We start from the raw sequence: 27,825 nt of genomic DNA on the forward strand, positions 1-27,825 counted from the left end.
CCCTGTGGGGTTTGCCTCTCCTGGTCCCCAGAGCTCACGCTGCCACGGGCTGCGCTGCTGAAATGATCAATAAGACAGCCAGTTGGCTTGTGACATGCGAGCCTGCAGCTAGCCACAAGCAGCCCCAGCCCGGCCCTGTGTTTTCTGAGTGTGTGTACATGCGTGTGCGTGTTCCAAGGGGGCAGTAGTGTGTGGGGAGGGGAAAGCACGACACTTGTTTGTGTCAGCCGGCTGACTGCTCAGTGACGGGAGCCGCCTGGGCCCCCAGCTGCTCTGCCATTTCTCTCCTCACAAGCCTGGCTGATCCCGAGCAGAGATAAAAGCAGATTTCCGCTTCTGCTCCCTGGGATCCAGGCGCAGACCCTGCAGGCAGCTGCTCCCCACCGGCTCTTGCAGCCGTTCATCTTCCACAACCCCCCCCCCCCCCACCACACACACACCCGCATGCCTCTCTCCCCATCCAGCAGCTGGGCCCACCCAGCGCGGGTGCCCCGCGGCCCTGCCCCTGCCCGTCAGGAAGTGGGAGATGGAGCGGTTCTCTGGACAGCAGCACCTCGCATCTGAAGGGGAGGAAGGGAAGGGGAGCCCGAGGGGACCACGCGGAAGCCCTGGGGGAGGGGCTGCTGGGCCTGTCGGAGCCTCCAAAGTAGGGCAGGTGGAGGCCGGGGAGGAGTCACCCCAGGGCAGGCGCTCTGTGCTGGGACCACGTCAGAGCCCGGCTGCCCACCTGACAGGGGCCGTGGGTTCGAGCCACCTGTCTCAGCGCCTGTCAGCCTGTCCTTCTCCCGGGAGGCAGGGCCTTCCTGGTGACAGGGCTGCCAGGCTGCGGGCCAGAGGGCACTGTGCCCAGACTGTCTGCTCCCTCTCTCTCATCCGCGTGCCATGTCCCTGTCACTCCATCTCGCCTCTGCTCTCTGCCATTTCCGAGTTGCCTGTCTCCTTCCACTGGGCTGAGGAATTGGCAGGCCAAGGTCAGCGAGCTGTGCCGGGCTGGCTCCCAGCCCAGACACACAGCCAGTGACACCCCTTTGCAGCGTTCAGAGCGGCTCAGGAGATGGTGGCTCCTCCAGGGACCCACTCCGGATGGAGGGAGGGAGGGAGGAAGGGGCTGGGGGTGGTGGGGGGGCCCTGGCAGCGGAGTGGGGGTGGGGGGAGGCCATGTGGGCTGGGAGGGAGGGAGGGAGAGCTGTCCCCCAGGGCGCAGGCTGCCGTAGGGGGAGCAGGTTGTTTACGCTTCCCCCCACACCGGCCCACGCTCCCTCTTATTCCACAATCTGCCCAGAAAGCGGCTGCCCTGGGCCTAGGCTCCTCTGCAGAAGGTGCCGGGCCCCAACGCCCCTTTCTTGGCCCACTGTCTCCCGTCCCAGGGGTTGGTGTGGAGCCCATGGCCCCGCCGGACGCCATGTCCCCCAGCCTGAGTCCTCCTCCCCTCCCACTTCCTGGAAGAGCCACTGCTTGGAAACGGGAGCAGGAAAGTCCAGGGCTTGGGAGACACCGTCACCGGAGGGAGGGGTCGAGGGCAGTGGGGAGCTGGCCGAGGGGTCACTCTGGTCCGGCTGGAGGAGCGGTTGTGCGGGTTCGAGAGGAGTGAAGCGCTCACATGCCGTGTTCCCCACGTGAGCTGTGTGCTTGTTTGTGCGCTGCCAGTTACTGAGCAACTCGTCATTTCAGAACAATCCTAGGCTCCCCACAGCCAGTCCCGCCCCAACCCCCCTCCTGCCCCGTCTTTCCACACACACACACACACACACACACACACACACACAATAGCTGGGCTGGGGGCAGGGGCGGTTCTGACACAAATTAGAGGACAGTGGAGGGAGCAACTGCGGGTGGTGGCCTAGGAAGCCCAGCAGCCAGGAAGGCTGGACGAGAGCACCGGGAGCCTCTGAGCCCAGACACTGTCCCCACCTGCAGTGGGGCCGTGGCCTGGACACCTCCCGGCAACCGGCTCTGCTTCCAGCAATGAATCCCGGGGAGGACAGGAGGTGGCTGCCCTGTTGCTTTCTGTCCTCCATCTGGAGGCTGGTCTCTGTTGCTAATCTCTGCTGGCGGGAGCCAGTGGCGGGGAAGGCTGCTCCTGGCTGCCCGGAGATTCAGATTCATTGGAAGCAGCAGAGCCAGGTGCCCATAGGTGTCCAGGCCATGACCCCAGGGCGGTGCTGTTGGCGGTGCTTCTGTGGCTGGGACTCCGGGCGGCTGTGGTCTCCCCTGGAGACTGGAACACGACTGGAGAGCTGAGGTGGCGGCGGGCGGGCACAGGGTGGGTGCCGCCGCTGCTGTCCTGTCACCCTAGGGTGCAGATGCCACCTCGGGGAGTACCTGCCCATCCCAAACGTGTGCTCGTGTGGAAGTGGGCAGGATGGTCCTGGAGGAAGGTCTGTAGCAGAGGCGCTGGCCCAAGATGAGGTGGGCACGGCCTACCTGCGGCCGCTCGATGGCATGAGGGCAGGGTACCCCGCTGGCCCGCAGGCTCCCAGGGCCCCTCTGCAGGGGCCTCAGGCAGAAGCCCGAGACCTTCAGCTGGAGGAAAGTCATACTTCTTTGGGGGCCTCGAAAGGAGAGTGGCCGAGCGGCTTACGCTGTGGTTCACATTAATGTAATGATAACGATGCCACTAATATTATTAATAATGGCTGACGTGTCTCACACACTTACGTGCTGGGCAGTGTGCCGAGGGCTCTCTCTGAGCCTCGTCTTGTTTATGAGCAGGAGCCGCTGTCTTCTCACTGACCCAACAAGGAAAGGGAGGCTCACTGAGTCCGCTCCAGGGCACGCACAGCCAGGGTGAAGCCAGGACCTGCACCGGGCACCCTGATGCCAAAGCTTGTGCAGCTGTGGGGACACAAGGACCTGAGTCTAGAGCCGGGCGTGACCTGTCCACCAGGGCACGGCGATGAGCTGTGGCCCCGCCCCAGGTGACATCTTTGCAGGTGGGCTGGGCGGCATTGGCCAGGGCTCTTCCCATGGCGCTCTCCCCAGGAACTTTTCATTCAAGGGCAGACCAGGCTCGGCCATGAAAGACTAGTCCTCGCCTGCCAGTGAGGGGGCGAGGGAGCTGCCTCTCCCTGCTCTGTCCTCAGGGAGGAAGCGGCGGCCAGGGATGACAGTGAGGTCACCACTGCTGCCTCCCTCAGGAGGAGGAGGGGGCTTGAGTAAGGGTTTGTTCTGGACTCTGCAGGGGGAGGGCAGAGCGTGGGGACCGAGGAGGCAGCTTCAAGAGGGACCCGCAAACCTGAGCTGGAGACAAGTCCCGGTGCCCAGTGACTGCAGACCCTCTCAGTGGGACACACACGCCCCCTGGTGGGGGTACAGCGAGAGGGCGGCTGAGAGCATTTTAAGAAGATTTGCTGAGGGACTAGGACCCATGAGCCTGGGTAGGAATGGTCAGACCCGTTTCTATGTGCGCGCACACACACACACACACACACACTTACTACCACAGGCCGGAGCCAGCTGACCTAAGCATTAAAAAGAAAGATTTCCTCTATTCCACTGGGCATTGACTTAGCCAGCGTGTCAGGAGCCTCCGGTGCACATTGTGGGCGTGTGCTGGGCGCTGGGAGTGACCCGGTGATGCAGGAGGCAGTGCCTGCCCTCCAGTTAGTACAGGGGCAAGGTCCCCACAGAGGAGGCCCAGTGCTGCCCGCTCCGCAGTGGCTGGTCATGTGACCCTGCCTGCTCTGGACCGCAGTGTCCCCATCTCAGGAGCATGTGTGGAGCCCGGGTGGGCCGTGCTGGGGACGTCAGGACTAACGCCCCTCCTCAGGAAAACCCCTGTCCAGGGAGATGAAGGGAGGGTGGCCCTCTGGGGCCCACAGAGCCTCCCAATCCACAGAGACACCGTGGGCCGCCTCCGGAGGCGCTGACAGACTCGCCTACTCGGCGAGCGTTCCGGAGTGCCCGTGTGCCAGCTCCTGTGGGTACACGATGAATTCAGACGTCCTGGCACAGACCAGCAGAATACTGGGCTGAACGTAAGAAACGCGCTGTCGACCACAGGCAGCAGCCAGGACCGGGACCCGCCCCAGACAGCCACGCAGCCACGGGCCTCGCCAAGGGGAGGAGAGGAGCTCAGAGCTCGGACAGCGTGGCGTTCCCAAGGACGTGCACACAGATCAGTGGGTCCCAACGCAGATGCCACGAAGGCGACTCAACAAAGAAAGGAAAGGCCCCTCCACAGACGACAGGAAGCACTAACCATAAGAGGAAAAAATGGATTCATTGGACTCGGTCAAAATTCTTGGAAAGACTGGGAGAAAATATCCGCCAAGCAAACAGCCGAGGAAGGACCTGTATCCAACATATAGAGAGAAATTTTACAATTTAATATAAATAAGACAGCCCATCAAAAGGGGGAGGGTTTTAATAGACATGTCACACAAAAAGTATACATATGGCCAATCAACACAGAGAGATGTTTGACATGGTAAGTCATCAGAGAAATGCAAATCAAAATCTCGAGGCACTACTAATGTTAACCACCAAAAATGGTTTAAATGAAAGACTGACCATCATAGGTGTTGGGCTGGTTTGGGACAACTGTTACATCTGCTTGGGAAGCAAACCAGCTTAGCAGTTTCCTGTGAAGTTATCCATGAGGAATGAAAATTCATGTTCACACAAGGATTTATGCAAAACTGTTCACAGCAGCTTTCGTAATAATAGCTCCAAGCTGGAAGCAACCCAGATACGCATCAACAAGTGAGCAGATAAAGACTGTGGTATGTTCACATAATGGAATAATAGTCAGCAATAGAAAGGAAATGAACTACTGATGTAAGCCACAACGTGGATAATTGAGAGAAGCCAGACATAAAAGAATACCCACTGTATGAATCCATTTGTATGAAATTCTAGAACAGGCCAAACTAATCCATAGTGACAGAAAGCAGACCAGTGGTTGCCTGGATACGGAGACTGGCTGCAAAAATGGTAGGAAGGTGCTCTTTGGAGTGACGACATGTCCTAAATTGTGACTGGGGTCGTGGTTACGTGGGTGTATACGTGTATTGGATTATTGAACTGTACATTTTACATGGATGCAATGGTATGTAATAAAGATGACTTAAAGAGTTAAAAAGAAGCAACACAAGAATGAAGACCTGATCCTTGTCTTGCTCACGGTCTAGTGGAAAAGTCAGACTGGGAAACAAATAATCATAAAAGAGTGAATATTTAAAGAAGTATGTTCAGCCCTAGCCGGTTTGGCTCAGTGGATAGAGTGTCAGCCTGTAGACTGAAGGGTCCCGGGTTTGATCTGGTCAAGGGCAAATGCCCGGATTGCGGGCTCGATCCCCAGTAGGGAGCCTGCAGGAGGCAGCTGATCGATGCTTCTGTCTCATCACTGATGTTTTTATCTTTTTCTCCCTCTCCCTTCCTCTCTGAGATCAATAAAAACATATTAAAAAAGAAGCACGTTCAAATAACAGGAGTTCTGTTTCTTGCCCGATTCCCACATGGCAGGCCCGTGCTAGGTGCGTCCCCAGCACAATCCTGAAGAGTCTGCTCAGCTTGTGAGATGGAGGAACAGCTGCCGGACTGCCAACTAGCAGTGCCTGCCGGGCCACCGTGCCCGATATGAGCAGCCAGCGGCTCGGGATATACCTCCCCTCCTTTACCTCCTTCACGTTCTTACTAATAGAATTAAAGACCCCGCTCCAGGTTAAGAAATGAACATATGCCAGAGACTCCACTGTCTATCCCTGGGGGTTTCAGACACCATGTCTTAGACCCGGCCAGTGAAGGGAACTCGGTGAGCTGCCCACGTGACCACAGTGGGCCCTAACTAGATTTCTCCTCTGCACTCAGAGAGGACTCCTGCCCTGTCACTAAACTGTGCGGCTCTTTCCATGTCAATACATATAGGCCTTTACTAAGTAGTGTAATAGCTGGGTAGCAATTCCACCAGATGTAAGACTCCCATGTCCAGACCCCGCCAGCAGCCGAGTGCAATGAAATCACAGCAACATGAACACTTGGTCTCAACAGTTCTGAGCCCTTGCTTGCATTCGGACGTATTCTTTTTAAAAAAATATATTTGTATTGATTTCAGAGAGGAAGGGAGAGGGAGGTAGAAACATCAGTGATGAGAATCACTGGTCGGCTGCCCCCTACTGGGGATTGATCCTGCAACCCAGGCATGTGCCCTGACCGGGAATGGGACTGTGATCTCTTGGTTCATCATGAGGCCCAACCACTGAGCCACATGGGCCGGGCCAAGTTTCCTCTTTAAGTCTGAAATGACAGGGGCTTAGTTTGCAGGGAGAGAGAACCCATTCTTCCTCCCAGTATGACACAAAGTAATGTCTTCAAGGGTAAGACAGAGAAACGTTACCAACCAATTTCACAAGATAGAAGTTATTGTTGAGTTCATGATTATTTGTTCCGTACATACTGGGCGCAAAGGCAGCGGAATATCAAGTAGGCACGGTGAGGAAATTAACAAAGAAAGAAATGATCATTAAAAAAGACTTCTCCCGCCTCAAAGGGCTCATAATCAAATTAAGGGAGTCAAACGTAAACAGATGCGAAAACTTGAAAACAAGCACCTGCGACGTATGACCGGACGGACGGATTATCCTGCATTACGGTGCAGAGAATAATCCAGACGAAATAGCGCCGAGGGCACTGCTGAAGAGCTGGGAGGATGGGGGGGGAGCAATGAGAAAGGGCTCACATTTAACCTGATTTCCAGGTCCGTGTGGACTCTGGCCCTGGCTCTAGTTGTTGTTTTGCCCTATTGTTGTTTCAAAAATGAGGCCAGGGCAGTTGCCTGAAAAATAACATTCAGAAGTACCAGCGGGTGTTACATTATTCTCTATTCTTTTTCAAAATGTAATTATTTTTCCTTCTCAATACTGGCAGCGGGACCCATGGCACCCCGCTTCGGGGGAATTCAGAGCAGCCCGGCCCCTGGCTCTCGGGCGCCCCCTGCCGCCCGGGCCTCACTGCGCTCGCCCCAACGTGAAAAGCAGCTGAGCGGGGCGGGGAACAATTCTCCGCGATCCTTCCCTCCGCTTCACTAAAGCAACCAACCACGCCCGGTGACCCCTCCCCGCCCCGACTGAAATCCACGGGGCGATTTAGATGAGATCCAGCCGTGCCTCAGTTTCTTCACGGGTCCCCCTCGTGGGGCCCCCTCGAACTTTCTGCGTCCACCACCACCCCCAGCCCTCCCAGCCTCCGTAGCCAAAGCGACCGTCCATCTTCCTTTTCAAACGACGGGAACTTCACAGATCAGGCCTCCCACCCCGGGCCCTCTACTGCCTCTGGTGGTGGCCACCATCTTAACCCCGGCTCCAGGGTCGCGCCGAAAATGCGGCTACCCCCAGCGGCTGTTGTTTTGGACTACGTTTCCCATCAGCCCTTTCTCAACATCGCGAGAGTCCCAGCGAGACCGCCGAGAAGACTTGCGCGCAGGCGCGGCCCCGCCCTCTCCCCGAGGCCGGCCGCGTGGCTGGAAGTCATGGCTCCTTCTGTCCGGGCCCGGTTCGGCGAGCAGCCTCGGGCCTCAGGCCTTTGGCAAGGGTAAGGCTGCGGAAGCGGGAACACGGGGTCTTCTTTGGGCGCTAGCACACGTGGCCTCCCTTTTTCAGGGGCGAAATGGTGACGCCAAACCTCTCATTCTCCTGACAGGGTGGTTGGGAGGATTAGCTAAAATGTTGGATGAGAGCCCTGACCGGTTTGGCTCAGTGGCGAGCGTCGGCCTGCGGACTGAAAGGTCCCGGGTTCGATTCCGGTCAAGGGCATGTACTTTTGTTGCGGGCACATCCCCAGTGGGGGGTGTGCAGGAGGCAGCTGGTCGATGTTTCTCATCGATGTTTCTAACTCTCCCTCTCCCTTCCTCTCTGTAAAAGAAATCAATAAAATATGTTTATTAAAAAATTTTTTAAAAATATGTTGGATGAGAAAACGCTTTCCAAACGGCGCGAGGTTTTACGGTTGAAGGGAGAGAGCTCAAGCCCGCCTTTGGGGGGAGGGCCCCTCCGCGCAGCCCCCTGTGGGCTGAGCTTGCAGCCCGGGCCCTGAGGGGGGTCCCGGGTCCGCCCGAGGCGCCGGCACTGGCAGGTGTTAATTCAGGTCTCGAGTGTTCGCGTCTGGACGCCTGACTTCCGCCTCGAGTGCCTGGAGAGCCGCCCCAACCAGATTCTAGAGAATTCTGCATTTAGCCATCGACGGGACCGGAGACTTTGGAAAGCCGCGTTTCTACAAAGAACCTTACACGGTCATTTTTTCCTTCCCCGCAGGCCTGCCTGTAGCATCTGCGGAGACAGAAGCGGACCTGCAGATTGAAGCTTAAAAGGACTGGAATGAATGGAGCCCCGAAATGAGTAAGAATGGCGGGGTGCAGGCAGGATCTGGGAGGGTACCAGGAATGGAAAGCTGAGATGGTGGGGAGGCCCCTCACATACAGCTGTCTAACTCCGCCTCGCACTTGATTGGGAAGTTGAACTTCAGAATAAGGTCCATTCTGTGCACAAATGCTGGCATACATCTAGCATCCGGAAGCGAGGGGTCTGTGCCAGTGTGACGTGGGGGCCGCTAGGTGTCGCTGTTTGAAACTTAGTGGAAACCATTGCATGGGGGGGTGAAGGGAGCCTTGGAAAGGGGAGTCGGCTGGCTGGGGTTTAGAAGTGTGGGTTACAGCGGAGCTGAGGATGATTTAAAGTTATCCCTGTCGGAAAGGGCTTCCTCTGTGAAGAGTTCTGACCTGCTGAGGCTCAGCTGTGTAAACGCCAGTCTTGAGAATAAATGCCTGACCATTGTTCCTAGTAGAATGAGACCTATGTTACCCCATTTCTCCTTTGGGCTAAAGGTGTTGGCTGTGGGCTTTGAGAAAAGTCACGTGAGAACCATCATCTTCAGATGCTGAGTGTAAGGATCTTCGTGATGGAGATTTCTGTAAACGGTAGGTTTTTAGCTCTTTCACTGACTTGTGTAGGTCACGACCTCTTTTAAGGTTTGGTCGGCTAGATCTGGGAGATGTGTGGGTCTTTCCAGGTTGTCACTGCCCAGCTAAGGGAAGTAAGTAAGGAACTCTTTGCTAGGCTCCTCAACAAGCAGTCTCACGCACAGTATTTGTTACAACTGTTGTGAGAATTAGGTTAGACCAGTGGTTCTCAGCTGGGGGCAGGCAGTGTGGCTGGGATCCAGTGGGGGCTGCTCAGTGTTCTGCAAAGCACAAGTCAGCGCCCGCACAAAAGCACTGTCCACCCAGGATGTCCATAGAGCTGAGATTGTAACCCTGCATCAGACCAGCTTGAGTGATTTGAGCTCTAGCCTCTGCCGGTCCCAGATAACCACATAGCCTTATTCATTCATTTGCAAAGCAGGGTCAGTGCTTCCCAGACCTGTCTGTGTGACAGAACCACCTACGAAGTGTTACAATATACACATTCCTGGACCCCACCTCCAGCCTGGATGAGTGGGCCCAAGAATCACGCGTGGCAGTGTGGGCGCAGGCACGGAGGACTAGATGATCGGATCTACTTTCAGCCCCGAATTTTGTTACAGCGAGATGATAGGACTGGCTGTGTTTAACCAGCTCTCAGGGCAAATCCATAATCCTCTGTCTTAAAAAACTGAAAGCCACATGCTTGCTCTGCACAGAGAGGAGTGAGAAAGAAACGGCTTCTTGGCCTCAGGCACCGTTTGTGGTGCCTAAAGGAGTAATCTGCACTTAACTGACACAGGACAGACCCTTAGACTATATACCCCCCAGGCTCAGTGTAAGACACGTGGTGCTGAGGGAGACCCTGCCTTTCAAAGAGCAGGAACTGCCCTGGCCAGTCTGGCTCATTGGACAGAGTGTTGGCTCTCAGACCACACGTCTCGGGTTCGACTCCTGGTCAAGGGCACGTACCTTGGTTGAAGGCTCGATCTCCGGCCCTGATTGGGGTGCATGCAAGGAGGCAACCACTCAACCTGTCTTTCTCACATAGATATTTTTCTCTCCCCCCCCCCCCCCCTAAAAATCAATGGAAGAATGTTCCCAGGGGAGGATTATCAAAAAATAAAAGGTCATGAACTGTCGATGTGTCAGGTCTGGACACTGGGTACATCTAGCACCAGATAGGGTCAGGTTTTGCCCTCGAGGGAAAGTACCTTCTAATCCAGTAGATTTCGTTGAATGAGCGTTCTCACAAGGGGAGTAAAGCAGAGTTTGGTGAGAAAAATAGTTGCATGTGCTGTGGGCTGGCAGATTGGTGGGAGCCGAGTCCGTGATGATGTAAAGTTATCCCTGTCTGAAGGCAAAGAGGCCTTCGGTGTGGAATTTGGATGTCTGAGACTCCGTTTCCCAAGCTTCTTATAGATAATTAGGCCTGGTTGGAAAGTGAGTTTCTTGAGTCGGTTTTTCTTTGCAATTTCTCCTCGCCAGGGGCGGTCCAGCCTTGGTTTTGGACCCGAGACGGACCCTCCAGGAGAAGCCTCTATGCGGCAGTAAGTGGCCCGGGGCCTGGAGTGGGGTTTTTCTCACGGACGAAACGACTTTCTGCACAGGCTTGGGGTTCTGCTAAGTGGCAAGGAGACTAACACAGGCTGTTTTCTTTGTCAGATGCCTGTGGTGTGAGGCACAGAACTGAGCTGCTTTGCCCGAAGCAAGTGAAACGGTTCCTCCCATTGTAAGTTTCTGTTTCGGTCTCACCCGACTTTGTCCCCAAGAAGCCCCCAAGCCTATGATGGTTCGTTATCCCTGTCTGAACCTCTCACTGAGGGAGAACAGTCTGTTCTGAGGCTGGCGGTGGCTGGGCCCTGTGCTCTTACAAATTCAGGTTTTATCAGGGATCACACTGAATGGATTCCAAAGGAAACTGGATACCCGTGGGGCCCCAGGCCAGCGCCTCAGCTCTCTGCAGCTTGAAGGCCAAAGGCGCGCCTACCGTCACACTTTAGGCCCCTGGATTAATGTCTCTGAGGGACGGGCTATGTGAGAGATGGCAGAACTGGGCAGTGGCCAGGATTTGGCTTAGACTCTTGCTGGGGAACGAGAGTGCTTATCACATCTTTCAAGAAAACGGAGGGAGTCAGTGCCTGCAGCTGTGCAGGGAGAGTCCTGGGGCCGCTGGCCTCTCGCCTTTGCCCCGGGGCCTGCCCTAACTTCTATCACATGTCCCAGGTGCTTAGCACCAGGTCTCCTAAGGTTGGCTCAGATCGCGCCCGAAAGGCATGACTGGCATGTGGGCAGGAAGGGATCAGTGGCTTGGACATGGCTTAGTGCCAGCTTGAAGTGGCACCGCTTGAAAGTGGGGTGTGTTTGGGCTCTTTATATTCAAGGCCACATGTGTGTTCGGTCACCATGGAAGCTATATTTGGGGTGAGGTTTGGTGAACCTGAAACCTGGCCCCAGCAGCTTACAGCCCAACAAACTGAAAGGGCGTGGCTACTAAGTGGGGAAACTACACAAGTTTTACATCTGGAGCAGGTGAATGCAAATGTCCCCGGTGCTTTGTGGCTGGTCTTGACTGGCCACTTCCCAAACACTGCTGCCCCCTCCCCCCTCCCCCTTCCTACACGGTCTCCTGAAAACAAGCTGCCCATCATCTGGGGGCCTCACCGGCCGTGGAACTACCTGATGGCACCCATGGTGCCTTCACGCACAGGGGCGTCCTGGGTTTGAACGAGCACCTCTGTGGCTGCCTCTTCTCTAACTTGGTGGATTCTTTAAAGTTGGCCTTCAGTCTGTGTCACATGATTCTCTGGTTTTACAGGTGACCTCCCAGTTGTGCCGGCCGGATCCGCGCAGCCTCTGTTGCTAATGTGAATGCCTGGAAAGTGTTTCTCCCAGAGGAGAATCCTTTCAGAGTTCTGTGGACTTCATCTTCAAAAATAGCCAGATAATTCGAGAGCAAATGAGTTTATCCCAGAAAATTAGTGAAATTGGGGTATAACTAAGAACATTGGGAAGCCGCAGCATGGGGGTTGATATTGGTTACTGGTGTGTTGGCGGGACTGCGGTGACATTGGATGGAGGTAATTAACATGTACTGAGTGTGCTCTTGCGGGAAGCAGAGGCTCCGCTAGAAAAACATTTCTCAGCGGAATTCTTAAGGCAGTGTGTCTTGGGCTTAACTTTTGAAGCACAAATAAACATTTTCAAATGACGGGCATTGTGGGTTTCAGATGGAGACCCACACAACAGTATATTGTGACTCAGTAACATTCCTTGGTAAATGAGTTTCACAGACTAATAGTTGGGTTTAACGGTAACCAGGATGCAATCAGGATGTGTTGGGGTGACGTTGATTTTATGCCCCTTTAATGGGTGGCCACAGGCCAGGTCCTGGGTCCTTGGGGACGGATTGTTGCTGCCTGGGGAAGGCTGCCTACCAGCCAGCCCTGCGGAGACCCCCAGCCCCGCACAGTGTGGGCATCAGACTGTCCTGGAAGCTGCCTGGTTGCCTCGGAGGGGCGGGGGGATCCCAGGGCTTAAGGGCTGGGCGGTGATAGCTTGGCTTCCAGTAGGAGCCTATATAATGCCTAAGTGAAACTGCCTATCGGTTAAGTTCAAATTGTGGCCCCATGATGTTCAATACAGAGTAAGGGGGTTCATTACAGGATGCCATCCTTTTGGTGGCAATATATCTGTAACGGGCATCCCCTCAGAGGCAGGCAACCTTCTGTGCACTCGGCCCCATCAAATACCAGAACCTCCCCATGGTTCTGGAATTCTCTGGTCTCCACGCTACACCCCTGCATGGTATCACGGCGTGCTACTTCCACCTCAACACACAACAAAGACGGCCATCCATCATTTATGCAATTACCTGGTTTCAGATTACATTCTGCCTTTTGCGCTCCCTCTCTCTCATGGCGCTCATGTATGTCGGTCATGGTCTAGAAAGGTGAAGACGTGTCCTTGAGCTGAATTGCCTTGGAGGTTGCATGTTCGCGGAGGACTGGCTGGGAGTGTGCAGGTGCTCGTGATGGAGTGTGGCTGAGTCCTCCATTGACTTCCCAGTGCTGCTCAGCACCTGTTGGTCTTGAGGCTCAGCTCTGAGGTCCCTCTGACGTCACATCTTGGGAGTGTTCTCTTCCGTTTTAAACAAAGCCAGCGGGACAGTCCATTCTCCCTTGACCCAGGGGGTGTCTGTCTCGGACGCGGGAGCTTTCTTGGATGAACCAAGAGCAAGACAGGGTGTTTCACAATGAACAGGCTTCGGTGGTAGTCAGACACCCGCCCCCGTCGCCTGAGGGAAGGAGTGGGTCTCGGGGAGTTGGCTGCGGCCCTTCGAAGGGGACCTGGCCCCCAGCTCAGCCAGAATCAAGCTCGGTGCTGGTACAGCTGCAGGATGCCGGCCTTGTGCAGGTCCCACCACAGAGCTGCCTCCAGGGACAGGTCGTGATTTGCATAGAATACCAGTGGCTGCTTAACCCGATCGAAGTAGTGGTCGGAAAACTTCCGGTAGTTACTTGTGATGAATCCATAGGCACTAACCTGGACAAAGATGGGCATTGAGCTGCTGCGTGCAGACTCATGTCAAGTGACATGGACTCAGGAAAGCCTGGTCCCCCCCACCCCCCACCTTATGCCTGTGAAGATGCTGGTGAACAATGGGTGCAGCTCATAAGTGAGATTCCTGCTGTACAGCAGGGGTGAGGTGTGGGGCCAGAGCCCTGTGGCTCCTGTGGAACAACTCTCGGAGTGACCAGCGGTTGTGGGGGTGAGCCCTGCTGTCCTGTCCCATCCACCTCTAAAGTGTCCCCATCAATGCATGTCCCCGCCCAGGTCTGGAGAAGGCTGCTTTCAGAAGAGCAGTTTGTAACGTGTGTGTCTTGGATGCCACGTAGAGTGGCTGCCCTGGGACAAGGGCGTGAAAGAAGGAAGTGTGGGCAGGGGCTGGCCCTTAAAGGACCCTGGGTATTGGATGCGACTCTCCCCTGCCTTCCCGAGACCCCTCCTGCAGCCGGGGGATCAGGTCTGAGGTGCCGCCTCATGTAGGCTCTGGGGTAAGTCTGGTTCCATCCACACCTGGGCTCTGAGGCTGTGGATTCCCGAGAGGCCGCTTACCTGGTCACAGGTATGTAACGCTGTCAGCAGCATGAGGGCCCCAGTACTAGGCATATATAAGTCTTTAAATTTTGAGATAATCCGCTTTGATTTCAAAAACCTGGAAGCAAAACGGCATTGAAACTCACACATTTAGGTCTTGTAGCAGCTTGATAGTTAGGCCATTACAGTGACCGACTCGGAAAGGCCAGGGAGTTCCTGGCCCTTCTCCTCCCATCAGGTCTCTTCTTGGGGAAACTGATCCTAAAGACCACAGTCTCCTTTGATTGAACCACCCCCTTAGATGAGGGGCCCACCAGGAGAGCCACAGGGGAGCCTGCTTCCTCCTAGCAGCCTGCATCCAGCCTGGCTTGTGCCACCTCCTGCCTCTGCCCTGGGCTAGTGAGTAACCACAGCGCTAGGGCACAGGCGGCCTGCTTTAGTCTGAGACCTAAGTTCCTCCCTATCCCCACACTCCTGGCCAAACAGGAACCACACAGGCCCTGTGACTGGAGTCACTGGTGAGGTAGCACAAGAGTGACACCCCCTCCCCCATTGGTGACCACAGGCCCTGGCCTCAGCCCTGGATTCACACTGAGCTCCTCCGGCAGACCTGGCCTCGGCGTGTCCTCTGCACGCGACTGTGACTGCTGGGCCCCGCTGCCCAGGCCCACCGTCCCCTCACTGCTCCCGGGGTGCTCGCCTCGGCTACAGCAGGTTCTCACCCAGCTGCTGCACTAGTGGCACCTTAAAGGGCCCGGTTCCTCTCAGCCTGTGAACCCGGAGGTCACGGTTTAATTCCGGTCAGGGCACGTGCCCGGGTTGCAGGCTAGATCCCCAGTGGGGGGGCGAGCAGGAGGCGGCTGATCAGTGATTCTCTCTCCCTCTCCCGCTCTCTCTGAAATCAATAAGAATACATTTAAAAATAAGTAAAGGGCCAATCTTGGCTGCAGGGGCGTCCTGTGCATTACAGGATGTTCAGCAGCAGCCCTGGCCTCTACGTACTAGTGGTGCTTGCACTCGCCTAGTGCCAACCAAAATGTTTCAAGGTGGACCAGTGGCCCTGCCCCGCCACGGAGAACCATGGGCAGGGACACCGAATGAGATCAGGTCTTGTTCCCTGGCTCCTCCCTGTGCTCACCTTAAGCCTGAAGATGGTGGCAGCTCAGCTTCCGCTACTGCCCCACACCTCATGGTAGCCCACACCCAGCCTGTGCCTTTATAAACAGCCCTGGCGCCCCGTCAGCGTGGCTCAGTGGCTGAATGTCGACCTATGAACCATGAGGTCTCGGTTCGATTCTTGGTCAGGGCACATGCCCAGATTGCAGGCTAGATCCCCAATGGGAGGTGTGCAGGTGGCAGCCAATCAATGATTCTCTCCCATGGATGTTTCTCTCTCCCTTCCTCTCTGAAATCAGTAAGCTGTGTTTTTTTTTTAAATAAACAAACAGCCCTGGCAAATCGACCTTGAGTTCTTCCGGTTTCCCGTTCCCCTGATTGGTGCCCACCACCTCCATCGAGGTGCTGAAGTAGCTAAACCAATGACAAGGCTTTGGCACCTGCTTGGCGTGTGGCCCTGGCTCGGTTCGAGCAGATGGGCCTGAAGGGAAGGCCGGCAGTGCGGGGGCGCTGCCACCCCGACCACCTACCTCTCCGTCAGGTAGCTGATGAAGGCTGGATGGAGTAGCTTGAATTTGCTGGCAGAGGCTTCTGGTCCGAAATAGGTCTGAGGCCTATTTTGGGAGGAAGCGGACGGAGCGGTTCAGGCTCTCGTACTGCATGGAGAGGTAGCCGCCCGAGCGGCGGCGGGGCAGGGAGCGGTAGTAGAAGCGCGGCTGCGAGTAGTAGCGGGAGAAGGGCGTGTAGAAGGTGGCGGGCAGCACCGAGGGCACCACCGGCGGCTTGGAGCCCACCAGCACGTCGATGGGCAGCTTGTAGCTGAGCGAGCACGGGGGCGTGAACAGGTTGGGAGGCGTCGGGAAGTTGTTGATGGCGTTGGGGTAGTGGGGCGGGGGCTGGAGGAGAGGGAGGTAGAGGGACTCGGGGCGCCGGGTGCGCGGGGGGGACTGGGGGGGCTGGCACAGGGGCAATGCAGACGTGGGGGGCTGGTAGAAGGGGGGCTCCCTCATGAAGCGGGGCACGTACGGGGTGATCTGGGACGGGATACCTGGAATGGACCCGATGTAAGAGCCCGAGCCCATAGGGCTGTAGGAGGGGGACCTGGAGGAGCGCCCGGGGGGCGTCTGGGAGTTGGGGGGCGTCAGGGAGTTGTTCCGGGAGGCAGGTTTCAGGCCAGACTGGGAGGGAGACTTGGAGGCGGGGGGAGTGGCGGTTGGGGGAGATGCTCGAGACACGTGTTGGGAATGAGGACTGGGGTTCAGGGAGGGAGCCCGGGAGGGGGGCTGCGAGGGGGAGGGGGTAGGAGGGTGGGAGGGCGGGCGGGAGGAGGACCGGGTGGGGGTCGGGGAAGGGGCTGAACCACCCGAGCTGGTGTAGGGCTGGTTGGCAGGGTTGCTGTTATGGTTGGTCCGGGACTGGGAGGGGGACTGGGCAGGGGACGGATTAGGGGTTTGGGAGGGGGAGCTCATTGGTGTTGAGAAGGCTTGTGAGCACCCGAGGTCTCTGAGGCAGCACCCCCAAGAGCCTGGTCCCCGCCCATGTCACAAAGCCCACTCCCACGACCCCTGCAGCATTGTGAGCAATTGTTGGGTCATCACAGGGCGGGCGGGGCGGGGAGTAGGGCGCAGGGCCAGCCTGGGGGTGCTCTCCTGGTCTGGGAGGGGTTAACTTTTAAGGAGCCCCTTAGCAGCTGCGCTTCCGGGGGGGGGGGGGGCGGGGGGCTGAGGTAGGCGGTGGTCGTTGTGTGGCCAGGGGTAGGGTAGATGTCCAAGGACCGGATTCAGGGATGAGAAACTGCCAGCAGCGCCAGGAGAGGGCGGGGCTGAGGCCAGGACGTGGCTCAGGAGCTGCACACAGGCCTGCTGCCCAGGAAGGCAGGAGACAAGACAGAGTGCCCTTTGTTCCCGCTCCCCCGTGTCAGGGGCACGGTCTCGGGAGGGTGCCGCCAGGAGGAGCGGCGTGGAGACCGGCTCACCGGCACCGCAGGCCCGGCCGTGGAGCCGAGTGCTGCCGGCTGGTGGCGGGGCTGCTTTGGGGACAGCAGCCTGAAGCTCAGAAGCCAGGTCTGCCTGCTCCGTTCAGAAAAGCCTGCAGCCGGGCGGACCAGGAGGTGCCCGGGGACGGGAGGCTTACCTGGGCTCTCCTGGCGGGAAGGAGCATCAGCCCAGAGCTCTGGGATCTGCTCCTGCCCTCCCCACCTGCCCTCCTGATGTGGGGGGAGGGGGGCGCTCAGGAGCAGCGATGGCCACGGCATCACCACGCCCTGCCCCCGTGTGGCTGCTCACCTGTCACCTTTATCGATGCCACTGGGGACACGCACACCCAGAATGGCCGACCTCAGCATCACATAGTCACGGAGGTCCGAGGGGATGAAGATGTAGCGCAGGTCCTGTCGGGACAACGGACACGGAGCTCAGGTGGGAACCAGGCCACGTCTAGGTCCTGCTCGGAAGGGACGGCCCTTCACCCAGTCCTGCCCCCCGACAGGCGCTCTCTCAGCCCGGCAGTGCCCTGCTCAGGAACTGGTGGGTGCGGCCCGCACTCGCGAGTCCCGTGGTGCCCTTCCCTCCAGGGGCGCAGCTCACTCGCCATCCCGAGGAGCCGGCTTAGTGCTGAGGAGCCGAGTGTTTCCAATGAGTAGGAAGCCCTGGGGTGGCGGTGAGATCAGGCAGTGGAAGGCACTGCCTCCCTCTGGTGCCACTCCCTCGGGGTGACGTCAGCTGCCCTGTCATGAGGACGCCAGAGGGGTCCGTGCGTCAAGGGCCTTCCTTCCGATGACTGCAGCCACCTGAGAGGCCCTGAGCCCAAACCACTTTGCTAAGCTGCTTCCAAATTCAACTCATTGCAACTGTAAGATTATAAATGTGTGTGTTTAAAGCGACTAATACCCGGCTGGCGTGGCTCAGTGGTTGAGCCTATGAACCAGGAGGTCACGGTTTGCTTCCCGGTCGGAGCAACATGCCCAGGTTGTAGGCTCATCCCCAGCGGGGGGCGTGCAGGAGGCAGCCGATCCATGATGCTCTCTCATCATTGAATTGATGTTTCTATCTCTCTCCCTCTCCCTTCCTCTCTGAAATCAATAAGAACTTATTAAAAAGTAAAGAAAGCAAGCTACTAAGTTTAGGGGGTGTTTTGTTACACAGCAGTGGGTAACTCATACAGGTACTGTGGCCACATCAGAAATGAAGCTACCCGACTTGGTTCTGTCACGAGCCAAGAGAAGTTCTACTGTGAGACTTTGGGGCATAGACACTGGCTAGGACACTCCTTCATTTCCTTCTCAGAGGAGGAAGCTTCTAGAAACCCAACCCGGTCTATAGAGCATCACCGGACCCCTTATCCTGGGACCTCCCTAGCCCCGCACGGGGCACCCAGACCTTCTTGAGGGGAAGTGTCGTTCTAGAAACTGGGTGTGGTTGAAGGAAGCTGTGGGTAGCAGATGCTAGTTCCTCTGGGCATGTTCCTCAGTCTCGTTGAACTGCAGCTCCCTGCACAGGCTGCTGTGAGAATTCAGAAGGCGCACCCCCTATTCTGGGGGTAGCATGGGAGACTGGGAACCCCTGGTCTGCGCCAGAGGGGCCTTGCACCGCTGCCAGCTGGAGATGGCTGCCCTGACGGCAAGGCCAGTGCTGGGAGCCAAGGAGCCCTGGAGGGGAGTCTGGGTTTGGACCCCAGTGCTTAGCCTCCTCACCAGGACAGTGGGCTGCGGGCATATGGAGGTTGCCTGACACCCATCAGCTCTCACTAAATGTTCGCCATTCCCACAGTCTAGAGCGGTGCAGTGCCGCCTGAAGCAGCGGGGCATCCCTGCCCAGACCTCCTCCTCAGTAGCTCCCTCCCCGCGCCCAACGTCCTGGCCCAGTCCCCACCAGTAGCCCGGGGCTCGGGAACCCTGGGCTTCCCCGTGGAGGGGCTCCGGGAACCGTGGCGCCCATCAGGCCTCACCCGTCCTCGCGGCACGGAGGTGAAGCCCGCTGTTCTGTAGGCGATGAGCGAGTTCTTCATCGTGTTCACAGTGAAACCGTAGAAGGAGGTCTTGGTGCCCACATCCTGCTCGAAGCCTTTGATCACAGCACCATTGAGTCTGGTCCAAACAGAGGCCCATTGGCCTGGCGGTCACCCCCCCTGTGTGCGACTCCCACCCCGGCCCCGCCGCACCTGTCCCCAGCCGCACGGACCACTCCCTGTGCCCACAGCAGCACCAGCCCCCACGCCTCCAGACCTCAGGGAACTGTGCCACGGGCACATCTGTCCTGGTGGTTCCTTCCTCTCAGGCCCCGTGGCATGTCTGTCTGCACAGACCTGTGTCCATGCCTGTCTGCCCGTAACAACTGCAGAGCCGCCTGGGGCTGCTGCCCTGCCCACACCGTGGAAGATGCTCCCACGGGGGACAGCTCCCCTCCCCTCCTCCCTGCCCCTGCTCCTCCCCCCTCCTCCCTGCCCCTGCTCCTCTTCCCCCTTCCCTCTGCCCCTGCTCCTCCCCCTCCTCCCTTCCCCCTGCTCCTCCCCCCTCCTCCCTGCCCCTGCTCTGCATACCTGAACACGTAGTCGTGGGCGTCGATGTTGGGACCCTGGCGGGAGCCGTTCAGGATGCCCCCATTACCCACCACGGCACACCGGATGCAGTCCCTGCGTGGCTCCCTGGAGCCTAAGAGCTGGGCGCTGTCTGAGCTGTTCAGAAGGCTCAGGGTGGAGTTGATGTCTGTGGGTCGGGACAGGACGGGGACCTCATGCAGAGGCTGCTGGCATCGGGACAACAGCCCCTCCCAGGAGGCACAGAGGGCGGGAGGGGATGCACTGTCAGTGGGGCGTGAGAAGGGAAAAGGGCCGGTGGGGACAGGTGTGGCTGTGCCCACGGTGCCTCTGGAGACCGTGTTCCAGAAGGAGTAACCTGGGCATGCGGGTGGGGGCAGAGCTAACGGGGAGCGTCTGACAGCAGCACAGTCAGCAGGCTGCGTGGGGCCCCGTGCCCGGTCTCAGCCACCTTTGGGCACGGGCACCTTAGCCTTTATGCCAGGGAGGCCCCAGGATGGTGGGAGCTGCTGGGGGTGGCGGGGAGCCAAGCCCCTCTTGCTGATCCCCTGGGGCTTGTGGGGGCAGGAAAGTAAGCAGGAGTCACATAGCTTGGGGGTCGAGCTCAGGGTGAGGGTTACCTTGGCGGGGGAACCCCTGCCAGCCGTAAGGGGCTCGGCGCTGGCTCAGGCTGTCCCAGAGCTCCTGGGAGAAGAGGCCCGCGGCCAGCAGCACTGGCTGGGAGAAGTTGAACACAGCCCGGAAGTGGGGGTCATGCTGAATGGCCTGAGCGAGCGAGTATCTGCAGGGCCTGCTCTGTGGGCGAGAAGATGAGAGGGCTGAGCTCTGGGGGCGGGGTGGGTGGGAGCCTTCCAGGAGCTCGAAGGCCTCACGGGGTTGGGAGGGAAGAGGTGGCCTCCCCCCTCCAGACTTGGGGACCAGAGAGCTTTCTGGGTTTCCCCTGCCCAGCCCCCTGGACGCCACATCTCTGTGGCCTGCTGGCTCTGCCTCCTGCTCCTGCTCCTGCACCTCACTCCCGGGGAGACTTCGGGGCGTGTTCCCACGAATGGGTGAGACCTCCTGCCTTGGAGGAGGCGTGCCAGCCGGGGCTCTGGATCCTCAGCCTGGATCAAGCCTGTGATTTATCCCGCGAGCTCTGGCCTCTTCACTGCGGGTCGGTGAGACGGCTGCAGGAGACGCATGCACGTCTTTCTTCCAGCCGCTGCCCAGAAGTTCCTGTCGGCCCAGACCCTGGGAATGCCGCCTTGTTTGGAAACGAGGCCTGTGCAGATGTAGGTTGTTAGGATGAGGTCACACTGTGTTCAGGTGGGTCCCAAGTTCAGTGCCCTTCTAAGGAGGCCCTGTGATGACAGGTGGAGAACGAGTGATGCGGCTACAAGCCGAGGCGCGCCTGGACTCCCAGGAGGTGCAGGAGGCCAGGACGGGTCCCCCAGACTGCCGAGGCCGGGGCTGCTCTCCCCACCGAGGGGCCTCGTTGTTACGGTGCTGGTTGGATCAAAGGCACTGCAGGGGAGAGCTGCGTGTGGTCGTTCCTGCTGTAATGTGACATAGACGTTCCTAAAACCACCACCCTGTGCCAGACTGTGCAGTCAGGCCCCCGGGCTTTGGGGACAGGGGGCCAGTGGCACAGCGCTCACACACACGGCCCGGGACACACGCAGCCCACAGAGGTGGGAGCGCAGTTCACACTCGGCGCCTCCGGACGGAGCGCTGCCAAGTATGGCGTTTGACCTCGGAAAGTCACTGTGGATGGGCGTCTGCGGTCACGGCTCGGGAGCTATTACGAAATGGCGGAAAGAGGGTTTAACACGCGATGGAGCAGGTGGCGTGTGAGTGTGCGTGTGCGTGTGCGCGTTTGTGAATTCCTTCGATGTCCCTTCGGCAGGGTGGTTCTCCGCATTTAACCCGGGGTTCTCACTGGCCATCCCTCAGAAGCAAACACATCTGTGCGATGCTCAGACTGTTTCCTAAGGTGTCAGTCTTGTTGGAACTTTGAGGTCATGCTTTCATAGCGAGCGCTCTAGCAGGACATAGCACGGCAGTGTCGCTGCTGCTCCGCCTTTCAGGGCCCGTGAACGAGGCTCCAGGAGAAAAGCTCGTGTCTATATCCATCAGGAAGGGCTGTGCTGCACTCGGGCATCTGGCCCGCTTTTCTCTCAGGGACCTGGTGGCAGTTTCCTTCTTCACCATGGCCACCAGGAAGCTCGGAGCCAGCTATCTGGCCTGTCTCACGCCTGGTGGCACATTTCTCAGGCACTTATCGGCCCCCTCATTGCCCAACCTTTATTTTCCTTCGCACGTTTATTTTACTCTTTTCATGTTTTTGCCTTGTTATATGTATTTATTTATTTTAAAAATATATATTTTATTGATTTTTTACAGAGAGAAAGGGAGAGGGATAGAGTTAGAAACATTGATGACAGAGAAACATCAATTTAGCTGCCTCCTGCACACTCCCTACTGGGGATGTGCCCGCAACCAAGATATATGTCCTTGACCGGAACCCAACCTGGGACCCTTCAGTCCACAGGCCGACGCTCTATCCACTGAGCCAAACCAGTTAGGGCATTGCATTGTTATATGTATTTAAAAGCTACCTCAAAGCCTCCTTTTAAACTGGATGGGGATGTATATCATTTAGCATCAAGCAGCTCCAGGGGGAAAGGACTTGAGGAATGTAAAGATGATCTGGCCCTGGCTTGTGTTGCTCAGTGGATAGAGCATTGGCCTGTGGACTGAAGGGTCCCGGGTTCAATTCTGGTCAAGGGCACATGCCCAGGTTGCGGGCTCGGTCCCCAGTAGGGGGCGTGCAGGAGGCAGCCAATCAGTGATTCTCTCTCATCATTGATGTTTCTATCTCTCTCCCTTCCTCTCTGAAATCAATAAAAATATATATTTTTTTTAAAAAGCCCTAACCGGTTTGACTCAGTGGATAGAGCGTCGGCCTGCGGACTGAAAGGTCCCAGGTTCGATTCCGGTCAAGGGCATGTATCTTGGTTGCGGGCACATCCCCAGTGGGAGGTGTGCAGGAGGCAGCTGATCGATATTTCTCTCATCTATGTTCTATGTTTCTAACTCTATCCCTCTCCCTTCCTCTCTGTAAAAAAAATAAATAAAATAAAATAAATTTAAAAAAATAAAAAGAAGACCTGGACAAGTGCTCGGGAGACGCTTGAGGACACCTGTCCTCCTGGCTCTGCTGCTCAGTGGTTCAGAGCCCGGTTCTGGGGTCAGACCAGAGGCTCAAATCCCGGTACCGCCTCCTCTTCCCGAGCGGCCTGAGCAAGGTGCCTGGCCCTCTGTGCCACATTCTGCCATGAGGCTTATGTCTGAGCACGCAGGTCATGTGCTGGGGATGGCACCTCGGCCACAGCCACCATCGACTCTTAGCTGCAGAGCCGGGCACACATGGGTCATCTTCCCAGGCTGTGGTGTCTACTTTAAATGTGACTTTTATGGTAGGAAGACATTTGGGGGAGTGGGATCTCAAATTCACAGGCCTTTTAAAGATATATCGCAGGACTTCCAAGAAATGTCCTGCTGGCCGTACCCCAGGGAACCATTGATCCGTCCTCCTCTACTGGGGTGCAGAGAGCCCTAGTGGCCAGGTCTGAGGAGCCCTGACGGCTGTTTGCTTCATTCTGGGGCCAGGGGGTGGGGGTCCAAAGAGCTCCTGCCCAGCGGTCTGCTGAGGGTGTCCTCCTTGGTGCCCGCTAACTTGAGGATGCTCAGAGGTACAGAGGAGCCGACCACTGTACCTTCCTTGTCCCAGAATCCGCTGCCTTGGGTCCGGTGAATGCTTGAGGTGCTGTGGTGTACCTGGGAGAGAAGGCACACGTCAAGGGGGTCTGGCTCCGTCAGGGCCAAAGGCATCCGTCCCTCTGACCCTATTTCTGGGCTCGGATTCTTGCCCGCGCCTCTCTCTTTAGGCCCAAAGTGCTCCCACACCGTTCTGTCTGACACGCTGTGTAAGCCCTCGGCAAGCAGCAGCAATGTGGACTTTACAGGGACAGTGGCTCAACGGTGAAAATATGGCGCTGCCTGGTGCCTCAGTGGTTAGAGGTCAGCCCTCTGACCGACGGGTTGAGGGTTCGATTCCCAGGCATGTACCTCTTGCAGGTTTGATCCTGGCTCTGGTCCAGGCATATGCAGGAGGTAACCAGTCCATGTGTCTCTCTCTCCCCCTCCCCCCACCCTTCCACTCTCTCTCTCAAGATCAATGGGAAAAATATCCTCAGGTGAGGATTAAAAACAAACAAAAAGGAGGAAAGAGGAATCTTGCCAGCCTGGAGTTGTGACTGGATGAACCAGGGGTCCTCACACTACGGCCGCGGGCCACAGGCAAATACAAATGCTGTATTGGTTCCCGTTTTGTCTTTTTACTTCAGAATAAGATGTGTGCAGTGTGCATAGGAATTTGTTCACAGTTTTTTTTTAAACTATAGTCCGGCCCTCCAACGGTCTGAGGGACAGTGAACTGGCCCCCTGTTTAAAAAGTTTGAGGACCCCTGGTATAAAGGGTTTGCCCTTGTGGGGGGGTCACCCTGGCTCCTGCCCTCAGGGTCGAGGTAAAGGGCAGGTCTGCAACCGACTCCCAAAATCCGTAGTCCATGATCTCGGGAAGTTACTAAACTTGGAACCTGAGTCTTCGCCTGGGCAGCAGGGATAATCGTATTGACATGACCGATAATCCTATCACGTGTCACCTAGTTGTGAGTTCAAACAGAGCACCTGTTATCTCATCCTGCCAGTCCTCTACCCACATGTTGCTGTGGTTACCAGCCTCTAGGCCAGGGGGGAAGGGGCTGAAGTTATGGCCCAGCCCCACCTCCCAGGCGGCCCCAGGGCAAAGGGGAACTGGAAAGGAAGGCAGGAGAGGGGCCCTTGCCCATTGGAGGGGGGTCGGGCCTCTCCAGACCGCTGCCCTCTGCACAGGAGCCTGGGGGGGGTGGTTGGGGGGGGGTCAGGGTGCGCAGTTTGCGGGGAACAAAGGCCCTTGTTGTTTGCTTCTGGGCACCCAGACAGCCAAGTCACAATGAAAGTCTGTGACCTGCCTCCCTGCGGGTTTCTGAGACCCTGGAGGGCAGGGTGGGAGGGCAGGGCGGGCACCTCCCCCAGACCGGGCCACCTGGCCACCCACCCACCCACACTATCCTGTAGTTCCCGTCTGTGGGCACAGCAGGGCCTCTGGGGAGGAACTGGGGCGTTTCTCTCGGCCTCGACCCCACAGTGAGCTGAAAAGCACCAGCCAAGGCCCCATCCCTTAGCCTCTGAGCTGATGGGTGGGCCCTTCCCGGGGACTCTAACAGGGGCCGGGCCAGAGGACAGCCTGACAGGACCAGGGCAGGATGCAGACAGGAGGGGAGGGGTGCAGGGGACGAGGTGGGGACTCGCCCCGATTCCGTTGTGCTGCCCTGCTCCCCCGTCTCAGGGAGGCCTGCTCATCTCTATGGAACCCTCAGGACCCAGGTCTCCTCCCAGCCCTGCGCAGCTCTTAGGACTCCGAGGGCATCCAGACACCTGCTGGGGAGCGGGTGGGGGGGGTGGGGGGGGGGGAGGGTGCCTGCGGGAGGCAGCCCATCAGTGTGTGTGTGTCTCTTCTTCTCCCTCCCTCTCTTCCACTCGCTCTAAAAATCAATGGAAAAAATATCCTCAGGTGAGGATTAATCAAAAATAAACAAATACATGCATACATACATAAACACATACTAGTATAGAAATAAAAAAGCTTTGTTGAGGTATAATGGGTGTTCAGCAAACCTCATATTTAAAGTGTATTCAATACTTTCAAAGGACGTTTAACTGTATTTTATTTATTTTTTGTTAATCCTCACCAGAGGATATTTTTCCCATTGATTTTTAGAGAGAGTGGAAGGGAGGTAGGGGAGAGGAGGGGAGGGGAGAGGAAGGGAGAGGAGGGGAGAGGAGAGGAGGGGAGAGGAGAGGAGAGGAGAGGAGAGGAGAGGAGAGGAGAGGAGGGGAGGGGAGAGGAGAGGAGAGGAGAGGAGAGGAGAGGAGGGGAGAGGAGAGGAGGGGAGGGGAGGGAGATCAGTTGCCTCCCACGCACGCCCTGACCAGGGCCACACTGGCAGGGCTGTCTGTATTTTAAAGCGTCTTTGCATAAAGTCCACAAGATGCCCTTCCTGAATAGCACCCCCTCTCCAGGCCTCTTCCTGTGTAATTTCTGACCACAAGGAGCCCCCGTGACTTCAGGCATGACCTGCCGGCTGGAGCCCCTTTATTCTTAAGGGACTGAGCGTACATTGTTTTGCAACTTTGGGCGTCCTCTGACCGCAGTCCCTGGGAGCAGGTTCCGATTGTGCTTTCATCCTGTGACACCTGCAGCAAGTTCCGAGGCTGCGCGAGGCCGGCACAGGTGCGGGGGCGCTGGGAAGGGAGAGCCTGGCCCCGCAGGCCTCGCAGGGCGGCGGGCGCCCCTGCAGCCCCGCATCGGGGCTCGGGCGCGGCTCTGTCCGCTTTCCAGGGGAAAGCAAACCCTTGGCAGGCTACCCCGGTGGCCGGAGTCCTCGCCGCCGCAGCCGGGCGCTCGGGTTTCTCCTCGTGGGGAGCGCATGAAAGGCCGGAGCCCAGGGCGCCGGGAGGGGGCGGGGCGCAGGAGGCTCAGCGAGGAAAACCTGAACAGAGCCTAGAACTGGCCCCTGTTCCCTGGGGGCGGCCGCCTCGTCGTGGGCTCCAGCCCAGGCGGCGCTTATCAAATCAACAGAACAAACAGGGCGAGAGGGAGCCGCCCGGGCAGGCAGACACGGCGCCAGCGGGAAGGGTGGCCCGGCACCGCCGCGCTGGGGATCCGGGCAGCGTTGGGACCGGAAGACTTGGGTCCTTGCCCCCAAAGTAGCCTGAAAAGACGTTACCGAGGGAGAGTTCCCCACAAACGGGGTGTTCCGATCGGACGCGGGTGACCCCGCCAACTCTGGTCCATCCAGGGTTTCTCTCGGGACGGAGGGGAGTCGCCCCACATGCTGTCGCGGGCGGGTCGCCCGAGCGCACGGAGCAGGTGCCCCTCGGACCGAGGCTGTTGGTCCCGGGCAGCGCGAGTTCAGCACCCGAGTGGAGGTTCAAAGGGCCGCCGCCCCAAAGAGGCCGTCCGAGGGCCCTGGCTGGCCTGCCCGCCCGTCCCTGCGCCCGCCCGTCCCTGCGCCCGCCCGCCGGGTTAGTTACGCGCGGCAGCCCTACCTGGCTCCGGCCCCGAGCCCCCGGCGCGGCCTCCCCACCGCGGAGAGGAGGGTGAGGAGGATCCCCGAGGAGACAGCCCCGAGCAGGAGCAGCCGCCAGGAGAGCGGGCCGCGCGGGAGCCCCATGCAGCGCTGCCAGCGGGCGCCCCGTCTGGTCTGCGGCAGCACCGCGCCGGGCCGGACCCTGGGAGCCAGCCGGCTTCCCGGAGGCCACGGCCCTGCCCGGCCCCGCCCCCGCCCCCGCCGTCTCCCCGCCCTGCCCGCCCAGGCCTCCGGAAGCCGCCCCACCACCGGGTGGAGCGGGAGGCGGGAGTGTCGCCCGCCCCGCCCTGAGCTGCCCGCGCCCCTGGCTCCGCCCTGTGCCCGGAGGCCCTGGAGCTGCGGGCACCCTCCGCTGCGCTCCCGCCTGCGTCCAGCCTTCCGGTGCCGTCCAGGGGAGGCACCCACCTGCCGCCGAGGCCTCGCCCCGAATTCCCGAGGCCGGTGGGCGGCCCCCCCTCGAAGGCGAGTCGGTGTAGCCCGGCCAGCGTGGCTCTGGTTGAGCGCCAGCCCATGAACAGGAGCTCACGGATCCCCAGTGTGGGGCGCGCAGGGCGGCCGGTCCATGACTCTCCCTCATCATTGATGTTTCTGTCTCCCTCTTCCTTCCTCTCTGAAATCAATACAAATAAATATAAAAGGAAAGACTAGTTGGGGCGGGGCACCTCGGGCCTTTCCAGAATTTGGGGAATTGGGTGTAATGAGCCGGTTCACCTGACAGCTGAGAGCGGGCGGATGGAGGACCGTGGTTGCACCGGGTTGACGGTGGGCAGAGCCTGCAGGAGGGGCTGGGGGAGGGGCTGCGGCTGGGCGCCACTCACTTGGTGACTGTCCTTGGCGGCCAGGACCCGCATCGCACTGCATTCCTTTAGGAAACGAGGCCAACCTGGGGGTCTCCGCCGCAGGGGGGGCACCTGAGAGGCCTGGCTAGGGCTTCCCTGCCACCAGGAG

General features: G+C 58.2%; 2 protein-coding genes, 1 long non-coding RNA gene and 2 other non-coding genes across 5 annotated transcripts; 3 read left to right on the forward strand and 2 right to left on the reverse strand.

Annotated features, from left to right (window-relative positions):
* The first annotated feature begins 7,443 nt into the window (after positions 1-7,443).
* On the forward strand, positions 7,444-12,144 carry LOC138993732 (uncharacterized). Its single transcript, XR_011468336.1, has 6 exons — positions 7,444-7,530; positions 8,250-8,333; positions 8,819-8,911; positions 10,382-10,443; positions 10,559-10,625; positions 11,712-12,144. It is a non-coding gene; the product is annotated as an uncharacterized lncRNA (long non-coding RNA).
* LOC138995218 (small nucleolar RNA R38) lies at positions 8,650-8,727 on the forward strand. The gene has a single exon (XR_011468548.1). It is a non-coding gene; the product is annotated as a small nucleolar RNA R38 (small nucleolar RNA).
* LOC138995219 (small nucleolar RNA R38) lies at positions 10,216-10,296 on the forward strand. Its single transcript, XR_011468549.1, has one exon. It is a non-coding gene; the product is annotated as a small nucleolar RNA R38 (small nucleolar RNA).
* A 595-nt stretch (positions 12,145-12,739) lies between the features above and the next one.
* Positions 12,740-27,026, reverse strand: ST6GALNAC2 (ST6 N-acetylgalactosaminide alpha-2,6-sialyltransferase 2). Its single transcript, XM_070393058.1, has 9 exons — positions 26,837-27,026; positions 23,401-23,461; positions 20,263-20,437; positions 19,646-19,811; positions 19,055-19,193; positions 17,395-17,498; positions 15,640-15,723; positions 14,012-14,111; positions 12,740-13,438 (listed from the first exon to the last, which is right to left on the reverse strand). Exons 1-9 carry the CDS (start codon positions 26,959-26,961, stop codon positions 13,265-13,267), a joined length of 1,128 nt encoding a protein of 375 aa, XP_070249159.1. The 5' UTR covers positions 26,962-27,026; the 3' UTR covers positions 12,740-13,264.
* Positions 15,730-16,580, reverse strand: LOC138993731 (testis-specific serine/proline-rich protein; the record flags this gene model as incomplete). Its single annotated transcript, XM_070393060.1, has 1 exon — positions 15,730-16,580. A coding segment is annotated over exon 1 (849 nt), but the record flags the coding sequence as incomplete, so codon positions are not given.
* Positions 27,027-27,825: the final 799 nt, after the last annotated feature.

The sequence above is a fragment of the Myotis yumanensis genome, unplaced genomic scaffold, assembly GCF_028538775.1.
Source record: "Myotis yumanensis isolate MYYU_CA2020_CCGP unplaced genomic scaffold, mMyoYum1.0.hap1 SCAF_16, whole genome shotgun sequence".
In the NCBI taxonomy this organism is placed as follows: domain Eukaryota; kingdom Metazoa; phylum Chordata; class Mammalia; order Chiroptera; family Vespertilionidae; genus Myotis; species Myotis yumanensis.

Bases quoted from the DNA above. Each gene is read 5' to 3' on its own strand.
- ST6GALNAC2 (XM_070393058.1), bottom strand. From the start codon at position 26,961: ATGGGGCTCCCGCGCGGCCCGCTCTCCTGGCGGCTGCTCCTGCTCGGG. The intron at 17,499-19,054 runs GTGAGGCCTGAT...TTGTCCCGACAG, and splicing joins CCTCCGTGCCGCGAGGACGG to GACCTGCGCTACATCTTCAT. The intron at 15,724-17,394 runs GTGAGCAGCCAC...CTCCCAAAATAG, and splicing joins GGCATCGATAAAGGTGACAG to GCCTCAGACCTATTTCGGAC.